The sequence below is a fragment of the Rhincodon typus genome, chromosome 38 (genome assembly GCF_021869965.1).
Source record: "Rhincodon typus isolate 14 chromosome 38, sRhiTyp1.1, whole genome shotgun sequence".
Lineage (NCBI taxonomy): Eukaryota > Metazoa > Chordata > Chondrichthyes > Orectolobiformes > Rhincodontidae > Rhincodon > Rhincodon typus.
The window spans coordinates 3,519,097-3,540,024 of NC_063369.1; the positions used below are offsets into that span (position 1 = coordinate 3,519,097).

At 42.9% G+C, this 20,928-nt stretch overlaps 1 protein-coding gene across 1 annotated transcript; it reads right to left on the minus strand.

The window, feature by feature from the left end:
• Window positions 1–1,095: 1,095 nt before the first annotated feature.
• On the minus strand, window positions 1,096–19,635 carry LOC109916008 (afadin- and alpha-actinin-binding protein-like). The gene is made up of 14 exons (XM_048618110.1): window positions 19,598–19,635; window positions 19,280–19,352; window positions 18,557–18,714; window positions 16,682–16,894; window positions 15,553–15,663; window positions 14,663–14,798; window positions 12,707–12,782; window positions 9,357–9,525; window positions 7,685–7,799; window positions 5,149–5,285; window positions 4,313–4,474; window positions 4,063–4,183; window positions 2,679–2,850; window positions 1,096–1,755 (listed from the first exon to the last, which is right to left on the minus strand). Exons 2-14 carry the CDS (start codon window positions 19,326–19,328, stop codon window positions 1,578–1,580), a joined length of 1,797 nt encoding a protein of 598 aa, XP_048474067.1. The 5' UTR covers window positions 19,329–19,352; window positions 19,598–19,635; the 3' UTR covers window positions 1,096–1,577.
• Between the last annotated feature and the right edge of the window lie 1,293 nt (window positions 19,636–20,928).

The following is a 20,928-nucleotide window of genomic DNA, read 5'->3' on the forward strand; positions in this document are numbered from 1 at the left end:
TCCCTAACCCCAGGGAAAAACACCTTGTCCATGTCCCTCATGATTTTATATACTTCTAAAAGTCTTCCCTGCAGCATCAGATGCTGCAGGGAAAATAGCCCCAGCCTATTCAGTCTCTCCCAATAGCTCCAACCCTCCACCTGGCAAGATCCTTGTAAACCTTTTGAACCCTTTCTAGTTTCACAACATTCTTCTTATAGGAGGGAGACCAGAACTGCACGCAGTATTCCAAGTGGCCTAACCAATGTCCTGTATAGTCACAGCATGACCTCCCAACTCCTATACTCCATGCACTGACCAATAAAAGGCAGGCATACTAAAAGCCTTCTTCACTACCCTGTCTACCTGCAACTCCATTTTAAAGCAACTATGAACCTGCACTCCAAAGGTCTCTTTGTTCAGCAACACTCCCCAGGACCTTACCATTAAGTGTACAAGTCCTGGCCTGATTTGCCTTTCCAAAATATAGCACCTCACATCACTGCTCAAGTACCGCAATGTGCTGAGTAGACAGCAGTAATAACATGAGGTTGGGATTGGTGGATCTGGGTGGGATGGTCTTCAGAAGGTTGGTTACAGACTCAATGGGCCAAACGGCCTCTTTCTGCACTATGATTCAGTTGTAAATTTCCAGGATCAGAATCTACATACTCGGAACTCAATTTCCAACTACCTCCCCAAACTCAGGCACGTTCTCACTGACCTGCTGACAACGTAGTACACGCAGGTATGGTTACAATGTTTAAAAAGATATTTAGATAAGTACATGAATAGGAAAGGCTTGGAGGGATATGGGTTAAGCACAGGCAGGTGGGACTAGTTCACTTTGGGAACATGGTCAGCAGGGACTGGGTGGACTAAAGGTCTGTTTCCATGCTGAATGACTCTATGACTAAGTAGATGCGGGCCAAGCCTAAATTACTCAAGTATCCCAAATAGAAGGTGAAGTCAGTGGTGTTGTCTGCCAGAAGAGATTAGGGTACAAGCCTTCCCTCCGTGGTTTAGGTTGAGGTGTTTATGATTTGCATCTTGCATCCCCATAACCTGCATGAACAGCATTTCTTTTTTTAAAAAAATGACCATTTTGGGCAAGTGAACTCCAGAAAAATGTTTATTAAATATACACAAGTCAACAAACACTAAGACTTTGAACAATTTGCAAATCCTCCAAAAAGACATCTCAAAAAAAAAAATAGTTTACTAAAAATTACACGGACTTAGTTTACTTTAAAACTCACTTGGCTTTGTACAGAGCAGTAGAACAGATACATTAGTGTCACCAACACTACCTGCCTTTCAATTATTCTCTACTGGGACCAAAATAGCTGACAGTCAAATTCAGAGTTTGCTCCAGAGTCTAGCAGCAACATGTAATTTGCAGCATACAAGTCCCACTCAGTTTCAGCATCGAGCCAAAGAGGAGTCATATGGAAGCAAACTGGTTTCATCTTTCCTTAAGTTTAGATGAACTGTGGCTGTGGAAACATGATTTCTGAGTGAAAGCAGACCAGTATGTTCACTACTCACGTTAAAGAAAGGGCCCAAGTCAACCCATGAACTACAGTGGGGATGTGGCATTAGATTGGTGAGCACAAGTGTCCACAACACAAAGAATCATCATGTTCATTCAGGAAGAAACCAGTGCCGATCCATCGGAGGCCAGTCCTGGTTTGGGTTGCTGAGTCTCGCTGGTTGGATGGGCTCTCTCTCATGCTGCTAGGTTTTTTAAGCTGCTCAGTTGGGGCAGGTCTGAAGCTGTGGGAAAGATAAAAAAAAAAAAACTCTCCTTATACATCAAGATCCAGCTAAACTAAAACATGCCAATCTCACTGCACTCCATCCACAAAGTTTAGATTTTTCCCCACCCTTGCTTCCCCTCAGATGAAGAAAACTTTGCAGATTAAGAATGGAATTCTGGGTAGGCTGTGATGACAAAAATACATGTGGTATTAAAAAAAAGGGATGCTGGTGTGTGTAGTCAGCCATAATCAACTGGCCATTATAGACAGTCCAATTCTGGATTAACAGAGATAGAACGGATGTTCTGAATCCAAATGCACAAGGGAAGATGAATACAGCTCATCCCAAAAGGTCAGGGGTTTGTTAGTAACACGACCTCTGCTGAGGAACTGGGAACATATACTTTGCACTGCATTTCTCACCCCGAATCCCACCTCATCCTCTCACCTAAAGCCACTGATGTTTCATCAACTCTGTTGAAATATTCTTTTTTTCTTTTAAAAGAAAAAAAGTACTTTGTTGAACAGTTTCAGATAATTATCACCTTCAGCATTCACTGCTGTTCTGGCATCACAGGAACATAGAAGATAGGAGCAGGTGGCCGTTCGGCCCTTTGAGCCTGCTCTCCATTCTTCACGATCACGGCTGATCGTCCAACTCAATAGACTAATCCTGCTTTCTCCCCATAACCTTTGATCCCATTTGCCCCAAGTGCTATATCTAGCCGCCTCTTCAATACATTCAGTGGTTTGGCACCAACTACTTCCTGTGGTACTGAATTCCACAGGCTCACCACTCTTGGGGAGACATTTCTTCACCCAATCTCTGTCCTAAATCATCCACCCCAAATCTTCATCCTGTGATCCCTGGTTCAGGGCACACCCACCATCGGGAACCCTCTCCCGGCATCTACCCTGTCCAGTCCTGTTAGAACTTACCAAGTCTCTATGAGAACCTCATACAACTCATGGCCTGCAGGCAGAGAATGTCGCCGAAGCTTTGTACATTTGAACGATGGGCTTGGAGTGTGCATTGAAGCATGCTGACATCGCCTGGACATGCTTATCTTTTGAGTGGGTAAGTGCGGAGACAGATTTTCTTGGTCTGGGCCTAGAGAAATGAAGTAAAAGAGGTTAATTAGTAATCCCACATCTAAGCAGGAGGCTCTTGCACAACTTCCTCTGATCCCATTTCACTGCAAGTTAGGATTCACATTACCTACTCGCTTTCCTGCTGTTCTGATCCCAACTGATGTTATCATTGGGCAAGTCAGATCCCGGGCTGAAATCTGGCTAGATATAGAATTTTCTTTCTTTTGGGAAAAAAAAACAAGAGATAGCTTTTCACAGAAGCACAAGCCTGCTGCAGATGTGTTTCTTTTAAAAAAAAAAAACAGTAGAATAAAGTCTTTATTAAAAAGAAATAGAAATGAGCCAAAACTAAAAATTTGCAAATAATCCAAATTTAAAGGTTTTAGAACAGTAACATGCAATCCCATTCATCCCAAAAATCACTCCTTTACAGTACTCAAATCAGAGGGAATTCCCCTCTTTATCACATCAGGAGGATTTGATCCAATGGTCACCTCATCTCCTGACGTTAAGAATCTGAGCCTCCCCCTTCAATGGGGCGATCAAAGATTGTAGGCTGACAAAAAGGTGTCAAGGCTATAGCCCCTTTAAAAGAAACTTCCTTTAATTCCATCTGGAACAGGAACAGACTTTTCCCGACCAGGGCAAGATTCAAGAGATTTAAAGCTGAAAGATGCCTAGCATTGACTTGATTTTAAGTAAAGAGTTGAAACTTTTATGGTTTGTAGTAGAAAGAGATGGCAGGACTAAGACACAGAAAACACTTCTTTCAAGCAGCAAAATCTGTACTCTATCCATAAAAAGGTTGAGGCCGAGGGTGGGGTGGGGGGGTCAGTTGAAGACCTCAAAACCGGAGGATAGATTTTTGAGGTGCAGGAAATCAAAAAAAAGGTTATGGAAGTAAAAGCAGAGATACAGATCAGCCATGGTCCAAAATGGCCTAGATAACCTACTGCTCTTAAAATTCCTAAAAAGTCCAATTTAATTTTGGACACAGCAATTCTTAAAAGAACTTAGCAAGAAAAATGTTAAAAATTCTCCAAGCTGCTCTGCACAGCCCTTACTTTGAATTGAAACACTCTGTCCAAGGTCACTGCTTTTTTGTAGAAAACAGAATCTTAGAATTCCTAAGCACACAGTTAAAACCCACGTACTGAAACAGAACTGAGTGTAACTAGCGGTTTCTTAGCGATCATCATTCGGCAAAGTTTAGGAAAAAGGTAGCCCTTACTGGTCACAACAAAGGAAGTCTGCGGTTTCCTCTTGGGTTTTGTCCTTTGATCCCGAAACGGAGTCAGGTTCAAGAACTGTTCCTTCAAGTATAGCGCTCGTTCCTCCTCAAACTGTTTTCTCTAAAATCGATAAAATTTAAAAACAGAGAAGTGATTTGTGGCAGAGGTTGTTGAGGGATTTCCGACGTTGTTATTTAAATAACAACCAAGCTCTTTACATCCCAATCCACCAGCAGGTTCTCTGCCCACCTCCTGACCCAGTCGAATTGCTGCCTCGGTGAACCTCTGCCTCTCCATTTCAAAGTTCTTGCTCTGCTCCTCAAACAATTGCCGTTCTTTGTAGAACCATTCCTCTTCCTCCAGTAAATCAGATCCTCGGGTCAGATCTTCTTTCTGAATGGCCAACTGGTCCTGGAATACAAAAGCACCAGAAGGAGTTTTTGCTTAAAAAGATGCAAAAAACTCTGCTATTTTCATCTAAGTATATATAACCTCTGGGAGATCCTCATTAATAAAGGGTTTCATATCTGACAACCTAGAACAGACATTCCTCTTTGTAAAGATATAGCAACAGGAGCAGGATTTGCAGTGTCAATTTCACTCCAGAGTCTCCCTTCATTTTGGTCAGAGAAAAAAAAAAGGGCTTAAAACAGACTAGTCTTCCTCTAGTGCCAGACCCAACAGGAACAGCTCAGACACTTGAGCTATACCAGCAGTGCCCGTTCCCCCTCAAGAAAACGAATACTCCTTCACATGGTACATGAGCAGCAACATCTCAGCAACAGCCCTTGGAATCAACCTGGAAGCTTGGTGCTCCTATCAATTTCTTGAAGCCCAAACTGTCAGCCATTAAAAAGTGATTCAAAACTGTGCTTAGATAAAAAGGATGGCTTACTATCAAGTAATCCTATTGAACATTTGCTGGTGTATAGTAAGAATTAAAGAGGAGGGAGGAAAACAGCAAGAATGAATAGCAAAATATAAAAATTATGCACATTTGAAGTGGTGCTCCTTAGAGAACATTGTAGCTCAAAGTATTAAAGACCATGTTTAATAAAATCACTGCTTTCCCAAGGATTTCTTACCTCGAGAAGATGCTGCTGTGCGTAGATGATTTCCTTACTCTGTTCAAGCTCCAGCTTCAGGTTGGCTATTTCCTTATCATGGTCAGTTATACTGACAACATGGTCATTCTTCCCAACCACTGGAGAAGTCTGCATAGCTGATGGGGAAAACAATCACATAGGGATAGCGGATTTATTTGCCTTGTTTAATACACTCAAATGAGTCAACACAAACAGATCAGTAAAATAAAGCAAGGGACTGTGGATGCTGAAGATCCAAAACAGAAACAAAAAGTACTGGAGAAACTCCAGTTTGGCAGCATCTGTGGAGAGGAAGCGGAGTTAACATTTGAGTCCAGTGACCAATTCTGAAGAAAGGTCATTGGGCTCAAAACATAAACTGAGTTTATCATTCCACACATGCTGCCAGACCTGCTGAGGTTCTCCAGTAACTTTTGTTACTGACAGATCACCAGGGTGAGAGGGGGTTGGGGCAAGAGAAAGGGTTTAAAAGCAGCAGGCCTCCCATCAAGACAGATTGGAGCAATTTCTCCCCAGGGTCATTAAATCTTTGGATATCTGTACCCCAATGTACAATGGAGACTGGGTTAAATTAATATAGTCAATGTGAAGTTAGACAGGTTTTTGATCGTTAAAAGCAGTCAAGTTGGAAAGTGGGGTCATGACCAAGATCAGATGGGCCATCACCTAAGGTGCCCTACTGCAGACATGGAGTAGTTTACTTCATATGGAGTGGCTGCTTGAGGAATGTGAAGAGTTAGGCATGGTCGACACATGGGTTTGGAGTCACCTCAACCAGGTGGGGATACAGGTTTCACCTCCTTGAAAAGGAGACCCTGGTGAAAACAAATCTACATTCAAATTTATGAGCAGCTGTCAGCTTAACTCTAATTTATGTTTTTGGATTGCTAGCCCAGTAACAGTCACTACGCCACAATACCAGAAAGAAAACAGCTAGTGTCACACCGTGTCAAAGGAATAGCTGCAAGTCCATCCATGGACAGTATGCAATACTGGCTTCATTTTTGTCAAATCAGTAGCAGGATAGGAAGGAGGTGCAGGCAATACAAAAACAGCAGTTACCTTGCCAGGCAACTATTGGATGTTCGGGTTCAGCTGCCGTTACCTAGCCAGAAGAGAAACTAACGCCACTGTTCTTGTCCCAAAATGTTGGGCAGACACTAGACGAACAGAAACTTACAGCCAAGGGTTGGTGTCAGGGAAAATGGGACGGAGTGAAATGCTCTTCAGAGTCAGTATGGACATGGGCTGAATGGCCACTTCTGCCTGAATAAGGTAGATTGATTTTTGTGGAAATGGTTTCCTAGAATTATTTAAAAAAGGAGCCCAAGCTCAGTGCCAAATGGATGGAAACACCAGTCTTTAAACTCTATCACATGGAGGACACAGATATACTAGATGAGTGGAGCTGGACTGAACGCAATATCCCTTCTACTACTTGGTGACACCAGAAGTATAGCTCACCTGTCTGTGGGCAAAATGGGAAGAGTTACAAACATTGCTTCACACTGGCCTTGGAAACAGCTCCACTCACTGACCCGCACTGAAGCGGTTCAGAGAAATCCCTAGCATGAAGGGCTTGTCTTCTTCAGAAAAGTCAAGCCTATATCCAAGAATTAGGACCAATGAGAGAGGATCTTACTGAAAAGAAGGTTGAGGGGCTTGAACAGTAGGTGCTGAGGGCAGATTTCCTCTCGTGGGAAATCTGGAACTAGGGAGGTTTAAAAAGTAAGGGCCTCCCATTTAAAGTGGGAAAAATTTATTGTGGATCATTAATCTTTGGAATTCTCTTCCCCCAGAGAGAGCAGTGGAGGATGGGCCCCTTAAATAGTCAAAGCCAAGTTTGACAGATTTTTGATGGATAAAAGTTATGGTAGGTAGAGGCAAGAAAATGGAATCGAGACCACAAGTCAGTCATGATCTTATTGAACAGACTCAACCCTCTAACTGCTTCTATTTCTTAGAGTCTGCAAAGTGGTTTTGGGATGTACCTACATTCATTAGTGGAGAGGTTTACTTGCTAGTGTCTAAAATGGAGAACATTTGTACACATTGGAACCAGTTTTCATACAATTTTAAAATCCTGTATTACAGGATTGCTGCAGTGCAGGAGGCCACTCAACAGGTGCAAACACAAAGTGAATCATTCATTCTCCCACCTTGACCCCATAACCCTGCACAATCCTCATTGGAGGACCAATTCCCTTCTTGAACATTTCAAATGAAACCGAATCTACCACATTCAAACACTGCATTCTAGACTAAATCATTCACTAATGAAAACAATATTTCCTCATGTTACAAGTTACTGTGAACTTGTTCTCCAACTCCTTCACAAGTGGGGGAGGGTTCTCCCCCATCTACTCTTTCCAGACCCCTCAATTTTTCCCCTCCAAGGAGGGAACGGTCATAACTTCACCAATCTGGTGCAGTGCCCAGAACTGGCCATAATTACACACCTCACCCTCCCACCCAGTGCAGCTGCCATTGAGAGACAAGATGCCATTTACTTTACCCACGACTCCGAGTTTTGCCATGTGATCCTTTAAGGTGTTCCACTGCTTTTGAACACAGTATGCAAGGTGCCCCCTTGTTGCTTCCTGGGACTCATTGACACTAGTTTCTTCCTCCTATTTTCAAAAGAAGTCAACACAAACTAAGTTTTTTTTTTAAAATCTAAGAAAAACCAAGCCATAAATAACAATACTTCAGACTTTAGCTGCAACTTCTTTTGAACTGAATGTTTAGAAAAGTCAGATCTGACTCAAAATGCTAAACGCAGTCATGGAGTCAGAACCGCACAACATGGAAACAGATCCTTCAGTCCAACTCATTCATGCTGACCAGATATCCTAAATTCGTGCAGTCCCATTTTTCAGCATTTAGCCTGTATCCCTCTAAACCCTACTTATTCATATACCCATCCGGATGCCTTTTAAATATTGCAATTATACCAGCCTCCACCACTTCCTCTGGCAGCTCATTCTATACATGCACCACCCTTTGCATGAAAAGTTGCCCCTTAGGTCCCTTTTAAATCTTTCCCCTCTCACCTTCAACCCATGTCTCTCCCTCACTAGAGATGCCACCAGAACTGCTGAGTTTCTCCAACAATTTTATTTGTTTTTAAATTTTCAGATCTCTGGCACCCACAGCATTTAGTTTTGTCCAATTTAGTTGGATTTGTGTGACCAATGCTGTCAGCAGTAGAGAGCAGAATCTACAGTCCAAGAACATCAAACTGTTGAAGGTCACTTGCAATGTTGCTGATAATTGCATGATAAAAGAACTAAAACAATTGTTTAACTAAATGCAACAGCATTAACAATGCGAATACAAAACAACATGAATTCATGCAGTCTCGCAATACTCATGAGAAAGCAAGTTTCTTGTTTGACGATCTTTCAAAACAGCTCTAAAGATAAAAATGGTCACAAGCAGGAGATGTTAAAATGATTCACCCTTCAGATGCTGCCTGACATACCAACTATTTCTGGCATTTTCTGTTTTTAAAATCTCTAGAATCAGCAGCATTTTGCTTTTAAATTCATTTTCAGGCCATCAAATGAGCTTCACAGGTGTGACCTAGTTTTGAAGCCTCATCACTTTGATTATACAGCAGCTAATGTCCTCACTGCAAGATCCTATCAATGATATGCCACATTCTGCTTGTGTCACTAGTTAAAAGGATTGGTCACAAAACAAGCTCCCCAGTTTAAGATATATTGTCGTATAAATCTATTACATTCACCGGAGTCAGGATAGCAGTTTAATATCAAGATATTAAGACTTACAGAAACAGTACAATAGTTCCTCAGTACTGCACAGAAGTGTCAGTTCTTGTTGTTTTTTTTAAAAAAACAATACCAGATTCGATTTTGGATTCAATGCCAACAATTAGACAGAAAACATTCCTCTTCAGCACAAAGGGCAAAGGGCAAAGGTCAAAAGGCAGTGAGATGCAAGAATATGATCTCCATTTCAAACTCTCAATTATAAACAGGCAAATCAAGTGCCATTGTTAGTTTACGGATGAAGTATTTCACCATGTACCTAAACTAGGAAGATTCGATCACCTCATTCTGAAACACCTCCAATCCAGCTCAGCAAAGCAGGATCCAATTAAAACCAATTAGTGAAAAAATATCAGAGAACCACTTACGTTCAACAGAAAGCCACATACTCACAAGTGATGGAGGAGAATTGGCTTGGCAGAGTTTGTCTGGACTGAGAAACCCTCTAAGCTCTCTCTTCATTTGGTTCAGAACTCTCATCAGCTCCGCATTGTCCAAGACCAACTCCTGGATCTGAGCCTCGTAGTTTGTTGCAAGCACTTTGTACATTTCCTCTTCTCTCCTGTAGCAGAGAGCAGACATGGAATTGAAAACCAAGTTCTCCTGCATTCAGATGACATCCAGATAACCAACTTCTTTCATCTATTACCAATATCCATGATGTGGAAGTGCCAGTGTTGGACCGGGGTGGATAAGGTCAGAAATCACACACAATAGTCCAATAGGTTTATTTGAAAACACAAGCTTTGGGAGCATAGCCCCTTCACTTGATGAAATTTTAGTAATTTGCAAATAACTCACGACTAAAGATAGATCAATGACAAGCTGATTCTGGCCACTCAGAATTAAAACAATCATTCAGCTCCATTGAAAGCTAACAGATTCAAGTCCTTGGAGATAGTCCCCACCAAAAACATCAACTTTCCTGCTCCTCTAATGCTGCCTGACCTGCTGTGTTCCTCCAGCTCCACGCTGTCGACCCACCATCTCAGTTGTTCCCTCTGCAGTCATTAACTTGTACAAAAAGTGATTAAACTGTGATGTTGTTGACTTACTCGCCAAGCTGGCTTGTTTTCGCTCAGGCGTTTCGTCACCATGCTAGGTAACATCAGCAAGGCCTCTGACGAAGCAATGTTATTCTACTCCACTTGGAATTTATACTGTCTAATCCATTATGGTGAGTACTGTCATTTCTGGTTTTGATCTGTATGGGTTTATAGATGGGGTCCAATTCTATGTTTGTTGATTGCATTATGGGTGGAGAACCATGCCTCTAGGAATTCTCGTGCGTGTCTATGTTTGGCTTGGCTACTATGGTTACCTTGTCCCAGTTAAATTAATGGTCTTCATTGCCTGTGTGTACTGATATTAAGAAGAGTTTGTAGTACCGTTTTGCTGCTAGCTGATGTTCATGTATTCTGATGGCTAGTTTCCTTTCTGTCTGATGTAGTGTATGTGGCAGTCATTGCATGGTATTTTGTAAACCACGTTCATTCTGCATGTTGTGGGAATGGGGTCTTTAATCCTGGTGAATGTTTGTCGTAGAGTGGCTGTGGTTCACCATCATTCCTAGTGTCTTAGGGAGTCTTGTTGTCAGTTCCAATATGTTCTTAATGCAGGGCAGTGTGGCAGGGCATACTGTGTCCTTTGGTGCTGTCTATTTAGTAGGCACCTGCAGAAGTTGTGGGGATATTAGTTCATGGCGATCATTTTGTATATATGCTCTTCCTCTTTCCTGCGTAGTTCTGGAGTGTTGCAGTGAGTGGTGGCCTGTTTAAACAGTGTCCTAACAGATTTGTTTGTGGATGTTGGGGTGGTTGCTATGGTAGTGGAGGATTTGGTCAGTGTGGATTGCTTTTCTGTACATGGAGGTTTAGAATTCCCCATTGGTCATATGTTCAACTCTGACATCCAGAAATGGAAGTCAATTGTTGTTTTCTTCTTCTCTTTTTGTGAATTTAATCCTAGCAAATACGTTGATGAGGTGGTAGGTGTCTAATTTGTGGCATTTACTAATGACAAGTGTGTCATCTATGTACCAGATCCACAGTTTAGGTTGAACGCAGGGGAAGGTGGTGTGTTCTCGTCTTTGCATGACTGCTTCTGCAATGAGTCCCAAGATGGGTGACCCCATTGGTGTACCGTTGATCTGGTTGTACAGCTGACCATTAAAGACAAAAAAAGTGTATGGTGAGGCACAAGTCTAATAGTTTGAGTACGTTGCCATTGCTGATGGAGCTGCTGGTCTGTGTTCCTGCTTCCTCTAGTAATGTGGCCAGTGTTTCTTTGACTAGTGGGATCTCAATAAACATGAATAATGCTGTGATATCAAAGGATACAAAAATCAGCGATGACAAGATTATGATGTTCCGAGGGGATTGAGGAATTCTTGGGTTGAGTGGATGGAATGGGGTGATCCATTGATTAGGTGTTTCGGTCTCTGTTGTAGGTCCTTGGGCAGTTTGTGTGAAGGTGTGCCTGGTGGGGAAACAATGGTCAGAGGGGGATGCCTGGTTTGTGTACTTTAGGAAATCCATAGAAGCGGGGGCGGGTGTTTGTGCCTTCTGGTTTCATTCTCATAAAGTCCATCTTGGTTATCTGCCCTGCATTCGTTAGTGTCTTCAGTGTCTGGGTGATCCTATTACCTAGCTGCAGTATTGGGTCTATTGCCACATGTTGTTAAGTGTTTGTATCTGCGAGCTGTGCCTAGCAAAACTAGCAAAAAACTAGCAAAACACAGCATGGAAACACACCCTTTGGTCCAACTTATCCATACTGACCAAGTTTCTAAACTAACCTAGTCCCATTTGCCTGCATTTGGCCCATATCCCTCTAAGCCTTTCCTATTCATGTAGCTGTCCAGATGTATTTTAAAGTGTTGTATCTGTATCTGTATCTGCATCTACCACTTCCTCTGGTTGTTCACCCCACATACAAATTATCCTCTGAAATAGTTGCCCCTCAGGTCCCTTTTAAATCTTACTCCTCTCATCTTAAAAAAAAAAAAAAAAATGCCCCGTAGTTTTGAACTCCTACTCTAGAAAAAAAAAAATCAACCACACTGGCCATTCATCCCATCTATACCAGTCATTATTTTATGAATATCTACAAAGGTCACCTCTCAATCTGCTACGTTCCAGTGAAAAAAGTCCCAGCCTATCCAGCTTTTACTTACAACTCAAATGCTCCATTCCTAGCAACATCCTGGTACATCTTTTCTGAACCCTCTCCAATTTAATAATATCATTCCTACAGCAGGAGGTCCAGGACTATACACAGTACTCCAGAACAGGCCTCACCAATGTCCTGTACTGGCAAGCATGCAAGACACTAACTATCCTGTCTACCTGTGATGCAACTTTCAAAAAAGGAACAATATACCTGAACCCATAGGTTTCTGTTTGGCAACACTACTCACGGCCCTACTATTAACTGTGTGCAAGTCCTGCCCTTGTTCATCTTACCAAAATGCAACATCTCACATTTATCCAAGTCAAACTTCATCTGTCACACCTCAGCTCAGTGATCAAGATCAATCTTCACACAGAGCACTTGGATGACAAAGTTACTTTTGCACAGTTCCATTACCAAATCTAACTAGTAAGACACATTGCAGACTCAATGGGAAACTGTTCAGTGCCTCACACCTTGGTGTGGGAATCTGTTATTGGAGAAGTTTAGTCAGGCAGACAGGGTCTAATCCAGTTTTTGGTTTGACAGAGTGAAGAGACAGTAAATCCCACCTTGATTCAGTCTTCCCTGTTCTCCACAAGGGGCGTCTTCCATCAGCTCGTCCAATGTGATTCAGGATATCTATAGCTTCAGAACATTGGAGAACAAAGGGGTATAATTAATGGCATCTAGAATTGTTGTGCTACCAACTGGCAGGCTCTTTCAAACAAAGAGGGAAGTACAGTCTAAACTCCAAGGCCTCAAAACCAAAGTATTACAACCCAGTTCCCTGCAGAAACAAGTGCTCAGCTTCTAACTGAAACAAACCCAAATGTGAAAGTGGCAGTAGAGTTTGCCAATCTCTCCCCCTCCACCCAACTTCTCTAACTGCCCTAGGTTTTTAAAACATTTTTGTTAGGGCATCATACAGGACATTAGGATATACAAATAACATTCGTGCCACAGAAATGCCAGGCAATGACCATCTCCAATAGAGGAACTCTAATCACTGCCCCTTGACATCCCAATGGTGTTACCATCACTGAATCCCCCCACTATCAACATCCTTGGGGCTACCATTGACCAGAAACTCAACTGGACTCAAACACAGTAGCTACAAGTGCAGGTCAGAGGCAATGACTAAGTTACCTCCTGACTCCCCAAAGCCTGTCTGCCACCTAAAAGTCACAAGTCAGGAGTGTGATGGAACATTCTGAATTGGCCTCAAATGGGTACAGCTCCAACACCACAAGAAGCGTGACACCATCCAGGATAAAGCAACCTGCTTGATTGGCACCACATCCACTCCCTCCACCAGCAATGCTCAGTACACACTGTTGCTACTATTAATAAGATGCACTGCAGAAATTCACCAAAGACCCTCAGACAGCACATTCCAAATGCACAACTATTTCCATCTAGTAGGTCAAGGGCAACAGATACCTGGGAACACCACCCCCTGCAATTTCTCTTCCAACCAGACTTGGAAATATATCACCGTTCCTTGACAGTCAGTCACTCTGTCAAAATCCTGGATTCCCTCCCTAAGGGCATTAGGGGTCGACCCATAGACTAACAGTTCAAAAAGGCAGCTCACCACCACCTTCAAGGGCAACTAGGCATCAGCAATAAGTGTTGGCCCAGCCAGTGATGTTAATGTCCCACAGGTGATTTTCATAGGATTCCCTGTCTGTCATGCTGCTATTCATGTTGTTTCCTTGCCAGATGAAAAACAATAATTCCACTACCTAGAGCAGTTAGGTTAGGTTCATGCATCATAGCATCCCCACAGTGCAGGAAACAGGCCATTCAGCCCGACAAGTCCACACTGACCTTCTGAAGGGCATCCCACCCACCCTTTCCAATCCACCTAACCCACACATCTTTGGACTGTACGAGGAAACCCACGCAGACATGGGGAGAACGTGCAAACACCAGACAGACAGTCGCCAGAGGGTGAAGTCAAACCTGGTGCTGAGAGGCAGCAGTGCTAACCACTGAGCCACCGTGCCATATTGTAGCTCCCCTACAATAAATCAGTGGATATCAGAAACAACACAATTGTCAACACTTAAAAGATTCAAGTCTGATCACTTTTTTTTGTTAAAGGTAAAAAGACAGTCAACTGAAACTACAAAGTCTCTCAACTGAAATCAGAGCCTTTAAAAAAAAACCAAGAACAGGGTTACTAATAATTAAAAAAAAAAAAGGACAAAGCAGAATCAACCTGACTCACTCCCTTTCCACACAATTGGACCAGTGTTCCCTAATTGATTTTAACTCATTCCCAGCATGCACACTATTGGGCAATTCATTCAAATACATTAACAAAGTAATTGACAGGTTTCAGAACAGCCATTGGAATGGACACCCAAAAATAGTATACACAGCATGTTGCCTTCCACAACCAGGAGGAGCTTTGACTGTGCAACTGGTGGGAAACGTTACCCTCTAATTAGTGTTTTGCACCTCACTACCCCACGCTGACCCCCCCCCACCCCCACCAAAAATCAGAACAAAAAAGTTACCAATTCTCTTATCCTTTTTGTCTGTCAGATGGTGATTCATCTTCTCCTTCAGTTTGCTCAGTTCCTGCTCCTTCCTCTTCAAGTCATGAAGGTACTGTGCTGCCCGACTTGCAATAACACTCTGTAACTTTGCTATCTGAGTGAGAGACGGCAGTGTGACTAACCCACAATTTACTAGGTCAGAGGTACAAAAGGCCCCCAAATTCCAGAATTCCCTCCCGTAAAAAAGGAGCTCCTTGGCCAACAGTCTGAATATTTTTTTGCAGGGGAGGGGCAGGGTGGGAAGAAAGGTGGTATTAAATTTTATTCGATAGTGTGGTGAGGAGCACCTTGGGATGATTTACTGCATCAATACAATTTACTGCTTCCTCAAAGTTTCCAGTTGTGGATTAACTGGTTGCACGTCAGCCAGGTTTTTGGAGATTTAACATGGCTGGGGCTAACCAGGAGAAAGCAGGAGCAGAGAGGCCCTATACTTACCCGATAAATCACCAAACAGCAGTCAAGACCGGACACTCACCCAATGCATCTTTGGTCTCAGGCACAGACAGCAACCATGCAGCTTTTTCGGAGCTGGGTTCAGCTATCAACAGGTCTTGCTGTTATGACTGTATTCACTTAGCAATTGCTATAACAAAAAAAAAAAAAAGGGGGAAAACATTCCGGATGACAAAGTCGTGCCATTCATCCTACCATTGTGGCTAAACACAAGTCACCTCTCCTAACCTCACTTACTGGATCTAGTCCTTTAGAAATCTATTACTCTGCCCAAGACAAACACTAAATACCACCTTTACTCATCTCTGGTCACATGGAGCAGCAGTAATTAGGAAGTAGAGGCTGGGTTAGATCACAGGTCTAAAGTTACACTGACAGTCAGTCAATCTCACCTCCTCCTTCTGGCTCTTCAGCTGGTTATTCAAATTCCTGATGCTCTTCTGTCTTTGCTCCTCCTTTGTTGCCAAAGTAGCAATTTCCTGCTCCAATGCTGCCACCTGCTCCTGTTGGAAAGTACAAGCAACCAAACCATCAGTATGGGGTTTGAAGGACAGAATTTCAGAGAGTTACTTAACCCACTATCCCTTCAAACAAGCCGTTTCCCCAATTACAAAGCCAGTGCTGGAAGACAGAAAACAAAACTCCTTTGTTCAGTGTCCTCAGAAATTTGGCAGTTATCGATCTCCCATTTGTCCTTAGATCAACTGCATCCAATTAGATCAAAATCAGCCATTTCCTAACCTGGTCTCCTCTACATTTCTAAGCAATAATTGTCCATCTACCATCCACTTTAAATGATATTACTAAAATGTTGTTGTCTCTTTCTCTTTGTTATGCATCAATTTCCTCATTTCTCCAGTCATGTCCACCAAGTATTGGCTTACTAATCCTCCTGCTGGTACAAGGCATGGAGAACAATGACCTCTCAAAAGAACTCAAAGCTGCTGATCAACAGCCAGAAATTCACTTCACTGCCATTTCCTTTAATAAAAATTGAACAGGCTGGATGTGCTGAATTCTCATTCTAGGAGAATATTTTTGTTACTTGGGTGAAAACAATAGAGGCCTCTGCTAGAATCGAGAAAGATAATTTAACAAGATTCCCCTTCATACCAGCTAAACCAAACCATCTCGTGAATCTGCAGAATTCAACACCCCAGAGTTATAAATAACAGGAAATTTGACAGATTTTAAATTAGTAATGGGTTCAAAGGGCTATGGAGAGTGGGCAGAAGTTGAGGCCAAGATAAGATCAGCCATGATTGTATTAAATGGCAGAGAGGCTCAAGCGGCTGAAATTCCTCATCCTGCTCCTAGTTTTTTGTGTTCACATCTCTCCTTTAGATAGAGGAGCACAGCAGAGGCACTAGGCTGATGAACTGCAGATCCCTTGCAGTTGCTTTGAGGACAGGGCATAAATGCTCACATTTTAGTTTACAATTAACCATTGGCAACTCCATTTATTATTACGCAGCAATAAAACTGCTCAAACATTTAAGAGTTCCTTCCAGTGCAACTCACCTGCAGTTTAAACTGGCTGTTTTTCAGACAATCCTGCTCACTGAAAGACTTTAAACGTTCCATTTCTAACCCATCTACTTTGGTTGCATTTTTCCGGTAGAGATGCAGCAGGCCATACACACCATTTATTAGAGAGACAAGGCTAAAGCTTGAAGCTGGATTCTCCTCAAAACTATCGTCGAACAAAGCAGGAAGACCCAGTTTATTCAGTTCCTGGAATATTTAGGAGATAGTCAACATTTGGTCAAAACCAATTCCTTAAACCCAAAGAGATTGGGGAATGGCTAAAACAATATGCAGATCCAGGTGCCCTGAAAAGGATACTGTGAACAAATAATCAACACAAGCATTAACCAGGTAACTTTACAAGTATTAAAGGGAAGTGCTGTTGGAACTGCCTGGACTCCAAATATGAAAGTGGACAGTTAGATTACAAATACCCAGAATACAGAAAACAAAAGCATGACATTTCAGGTTAAGATTAACTAAACAAGGACATTTAGAAACGTAGAAAGTTTTAAAAAAAAAAAGGGACAGAAAGAGGCCATTTGGCCCATCATGCCTACACCAACAGACATTTAAACAGGCTGGTCAATCCACTGATCAAGATAATGCACATGTAATATCAAGGCAGAAAATACTGATCTATCATGGAGGTGGCTTCCTCAGTAGCCTTTTCAGCAGAATATTCAGGAGGCAGAGACAACACTCGTGCCTTTTGCAGCACGAATATAAAATGTCGCATTGGGATAATCTCCAAGATCCACGTGTTTGAATGTGAATTGGGGAGATAGTCTCTGAAGCAGTGATGGTGCGCAACCAATTGCAAGCCAGAGTCTTGGGCTCTCGTCCTTCAGCAGGAGTAATTACAGTCCGAGATAACAAGATGTAGAGCTGGATGAACGCAGCAGGCCAAGCAGCATCAGAGGAGATGGAAAGCTGATGTTTTGGGCCTAGACCCTTCTATCTGTGTAATTACAGTCTGATGAGGAAGACAATGAAATAGCTTTTTTGGGGGTGGTGGGGGTGTTGTGTGGTTGGCAGCTGAGCTCGGAAAAAAAGCCAAGCAGCACAGTGTTATAAATCTTAGTTTCAGGATCTGTTAACCTTCCCACCCCAGAATCATTCATAATGAGGAAGTTCTAGTAAAACAAACAAAACAACTTATGTTTATTGTACTGCACTTCCGGCACTGTAGGTGTAACATGCTGAGAGATAATACCTAGTCTCCATGCTTCTCCAAGGTAGACAGCACAATATAGCACACAAGTTCTTGATGTCCAAGTGAAACTACGTGCCTTGGCCATTAGGCATTTTTGAATCAGCCTGTTCAGATATGCTTTTACACACCTCTGGAGCAGACGGGACTTGAACCCAGGCCTTCTGGCTCACGACCACTGTGTCGCAACAGCCCTATGCCTTCTCCTTCAAGGTGCTTTCATTTGGAAAGACCTAGGAACCTTCCTGAAACACCTGATCAAAGGAGGAAAACGGAAGGAGCATGTGTCATAATGTGGTAATTTTGACTGTTATCAAACTGCTTTCAGTCACATGGAAGTACTCTGATTAGAGTCCACTTACCAATGGATACCAACTGGATCTCCAAAGAAATACACATGCTATTTACCAATTGTTTACACCGAGTGACAACCGATCTGGAGGCAAGATTAGCAGGAGAAAGGGAATAAAGATCAAGTCCTGGGATGCATTTTATTGCTGGGTAAAAATTTTAATATCCTTATTTTTGTTTAACTCTGTGGTATCCAGGATCAGACCAGTGGCTTCTTGGTATAATTATAATAGGCGGTAGTATTTCACAATTCTAAAGACCACAGCATCTGTATTTCCACAAAAATCAGTCATACTTTAGCCTACCTTGCTTAGGTACAGGACACATTCCTCAACATTATCACCCCAGCAGAACACATTTTGATTGAACAGGTTTGGAAGTGGCAGCACTGGAGAACGGTGCAGAGTTATGGTGCTGGCAGGGGAGAACGGTGAAGCAGGTCTCAGGATGAAACTCTTTGCATCTGTGGACAGATTTGGTTTTATTTAAAAAAAAAAAAAAAAAAAAGGAGGAGGTTAGGAGGGCCAATAACTCCACTTAGTCAAAAAAAAAAAAGACCCAGCCAAAGTCTTCACTAACTTTACAGTCAAACTGAGACAAGATAAAAGGAGGCAGGTCTGCAGATTTGGTGACACAAGAGTTAACCAAGAGGGAAGTATTCTAAACTGAGTACAATATGCATTGTCTCATTAAGGCCCCAATAGTTTATTTTTGGGCAAGTTTTGCCAACCAATGCTCAAATCCTGATTGATCTTTTTCCAGTCTGTCACCTCTACTAACCAGGGATACTAGTATCTTCAGTGTGAACACTGCTCTAAAGAGTAGAAGTGGAAACTCACAGACAACAGGTAGATCAGTGACTAATTGTGGAAAGTTGCTGTACATTAATTAGCTGCAGTGTTCCCCACATTATAACAAAAACAAACACAGATCTGGAAGTCTTCCATTAGCTGTGAAACGCTTTGGGAAACTGAGGTTATACAAATGTAAGTCTTTTTACACACCATGGATTGGACAAAAAAACTCACCTGGGGGATTTCCAGCTTCAACTATAGACGTGACTTTCCAGTCACCCATCTTTCCAATTGGTATGAAACTTCCCTGAGAAAGAATAATATTTATTGAATGATTACTGTGGCAACATTGGGATAGGATAGGTAAGAAGGTCATTATAAAAGGTTGAGACATGCAAAAGTTACCTAGGACGTTTATATTAATAAAAATAACATGCTTCTGAAGTAGAGTGTTGCATTTCACCATTTCTCCCTGGTACCTCCAGCAAGTGGCTGTTGCGGAGGTGGAAGGAGGAGGCTCAGCATTCAGCAAAAATAGACCATTTGACCCACTGTATTAGTGTTGCATTCACTCACGTCCAACGTGTCATGCAGTCCCCTATCTGTTCTGACCGTTTAACCCGAGCCCAGCTTCCTTCCCCGGTTCTTACCTCCGCAACGGGACTGCTCCCGGAACCAGCGCCAGTCCCGGCTTTTAAACCGCCCTCCACAACGGCCACGCCCACTGGGCCGCCATCCAATCAGCGGCCGCACGTGGAGAGACTCCAGGATTTCACAAGTTTCAAAGTCTCCCCTCCCCCCACCGCATCCCAAAACCAGTCCAGCTCGTCCCTGCCTCCCTAACCTGTTCTTCCTCCCACCTATCCCCTCCTCCCACCTCAAGCCGCACCTCCATCTCCTACCTACTAACCTCATCCCGCCCCCTTGACCTGTCCGTCCTCCCTGGACTGACCTATCCCCTTCCTAACTCCCTACCTACACTCACCTTTCCTGGCCCCATCCCCGCCTCTTCGACCTGTTTGTTTCCTCTTCACCTATCCTCTCCTCTATCCCTCTTCTATCCACCTCCCACTCTCTCCCTATTTATTTCAAAACCCCTTTCCCCTCCCCCTTTTCTGATGAAGGGTCTAGGCCCGAAACGTCAGCCTCTCTGCTCCTATGATGCTGCTTGGCCTGCTGTGTTCATCCAGCCCTGCACCTTGTGAGAGACTCCAGCCAACCGGAAAGTCATACCGTACTGCGCGTGCGCAGACTTCCAAGTGCATTCTGGGAGTTGGAGTTTTCCCGCACACTGGCACTGCAGTCACATTGGCTCCTGTGGTTGGAGGGTCATTGAGCATGCAGTAACACTGTCAGGAGTCACACGACACCTGACAAAGGGGTAGCGCCCCCCCAAAGCTTGTGATTTCAAATAAACCTATTGGACCATAACCTGGTGTCACGTGACTTGTGACCTTGTCCACCCCAGTCCAACACTGGCGCCTGCACATTATGGATCAACACTGACCATGGAGTGTCATTCACCACACAGTAACACTGAAATGGAGGTGCCGGCGTTGCACTGAGGTGGACAAAGCCATAAGTCACACAACACCAGGTTATAATCCAACAGGCTCATTTGAAATCATCAGGTGAAGCAGCACTCCAAAAGCTTGTGATTTCAAATGAACCTGTTGGACTATAACCTGGTGTGGTGTGACCTATGATAGAATAACACTGACCATGGAGGGTAATTTACCATGGAGTATTATTGACCTTTGAGTAACACTGATTGTGTAATAACACTGACTATGCAGGAAATACTGACCATGGAGGAAACACTGACTATGGACCGCTATTGACCAGGGAGTGTTATTGACCTGTAACACTGACCATGTAATAAC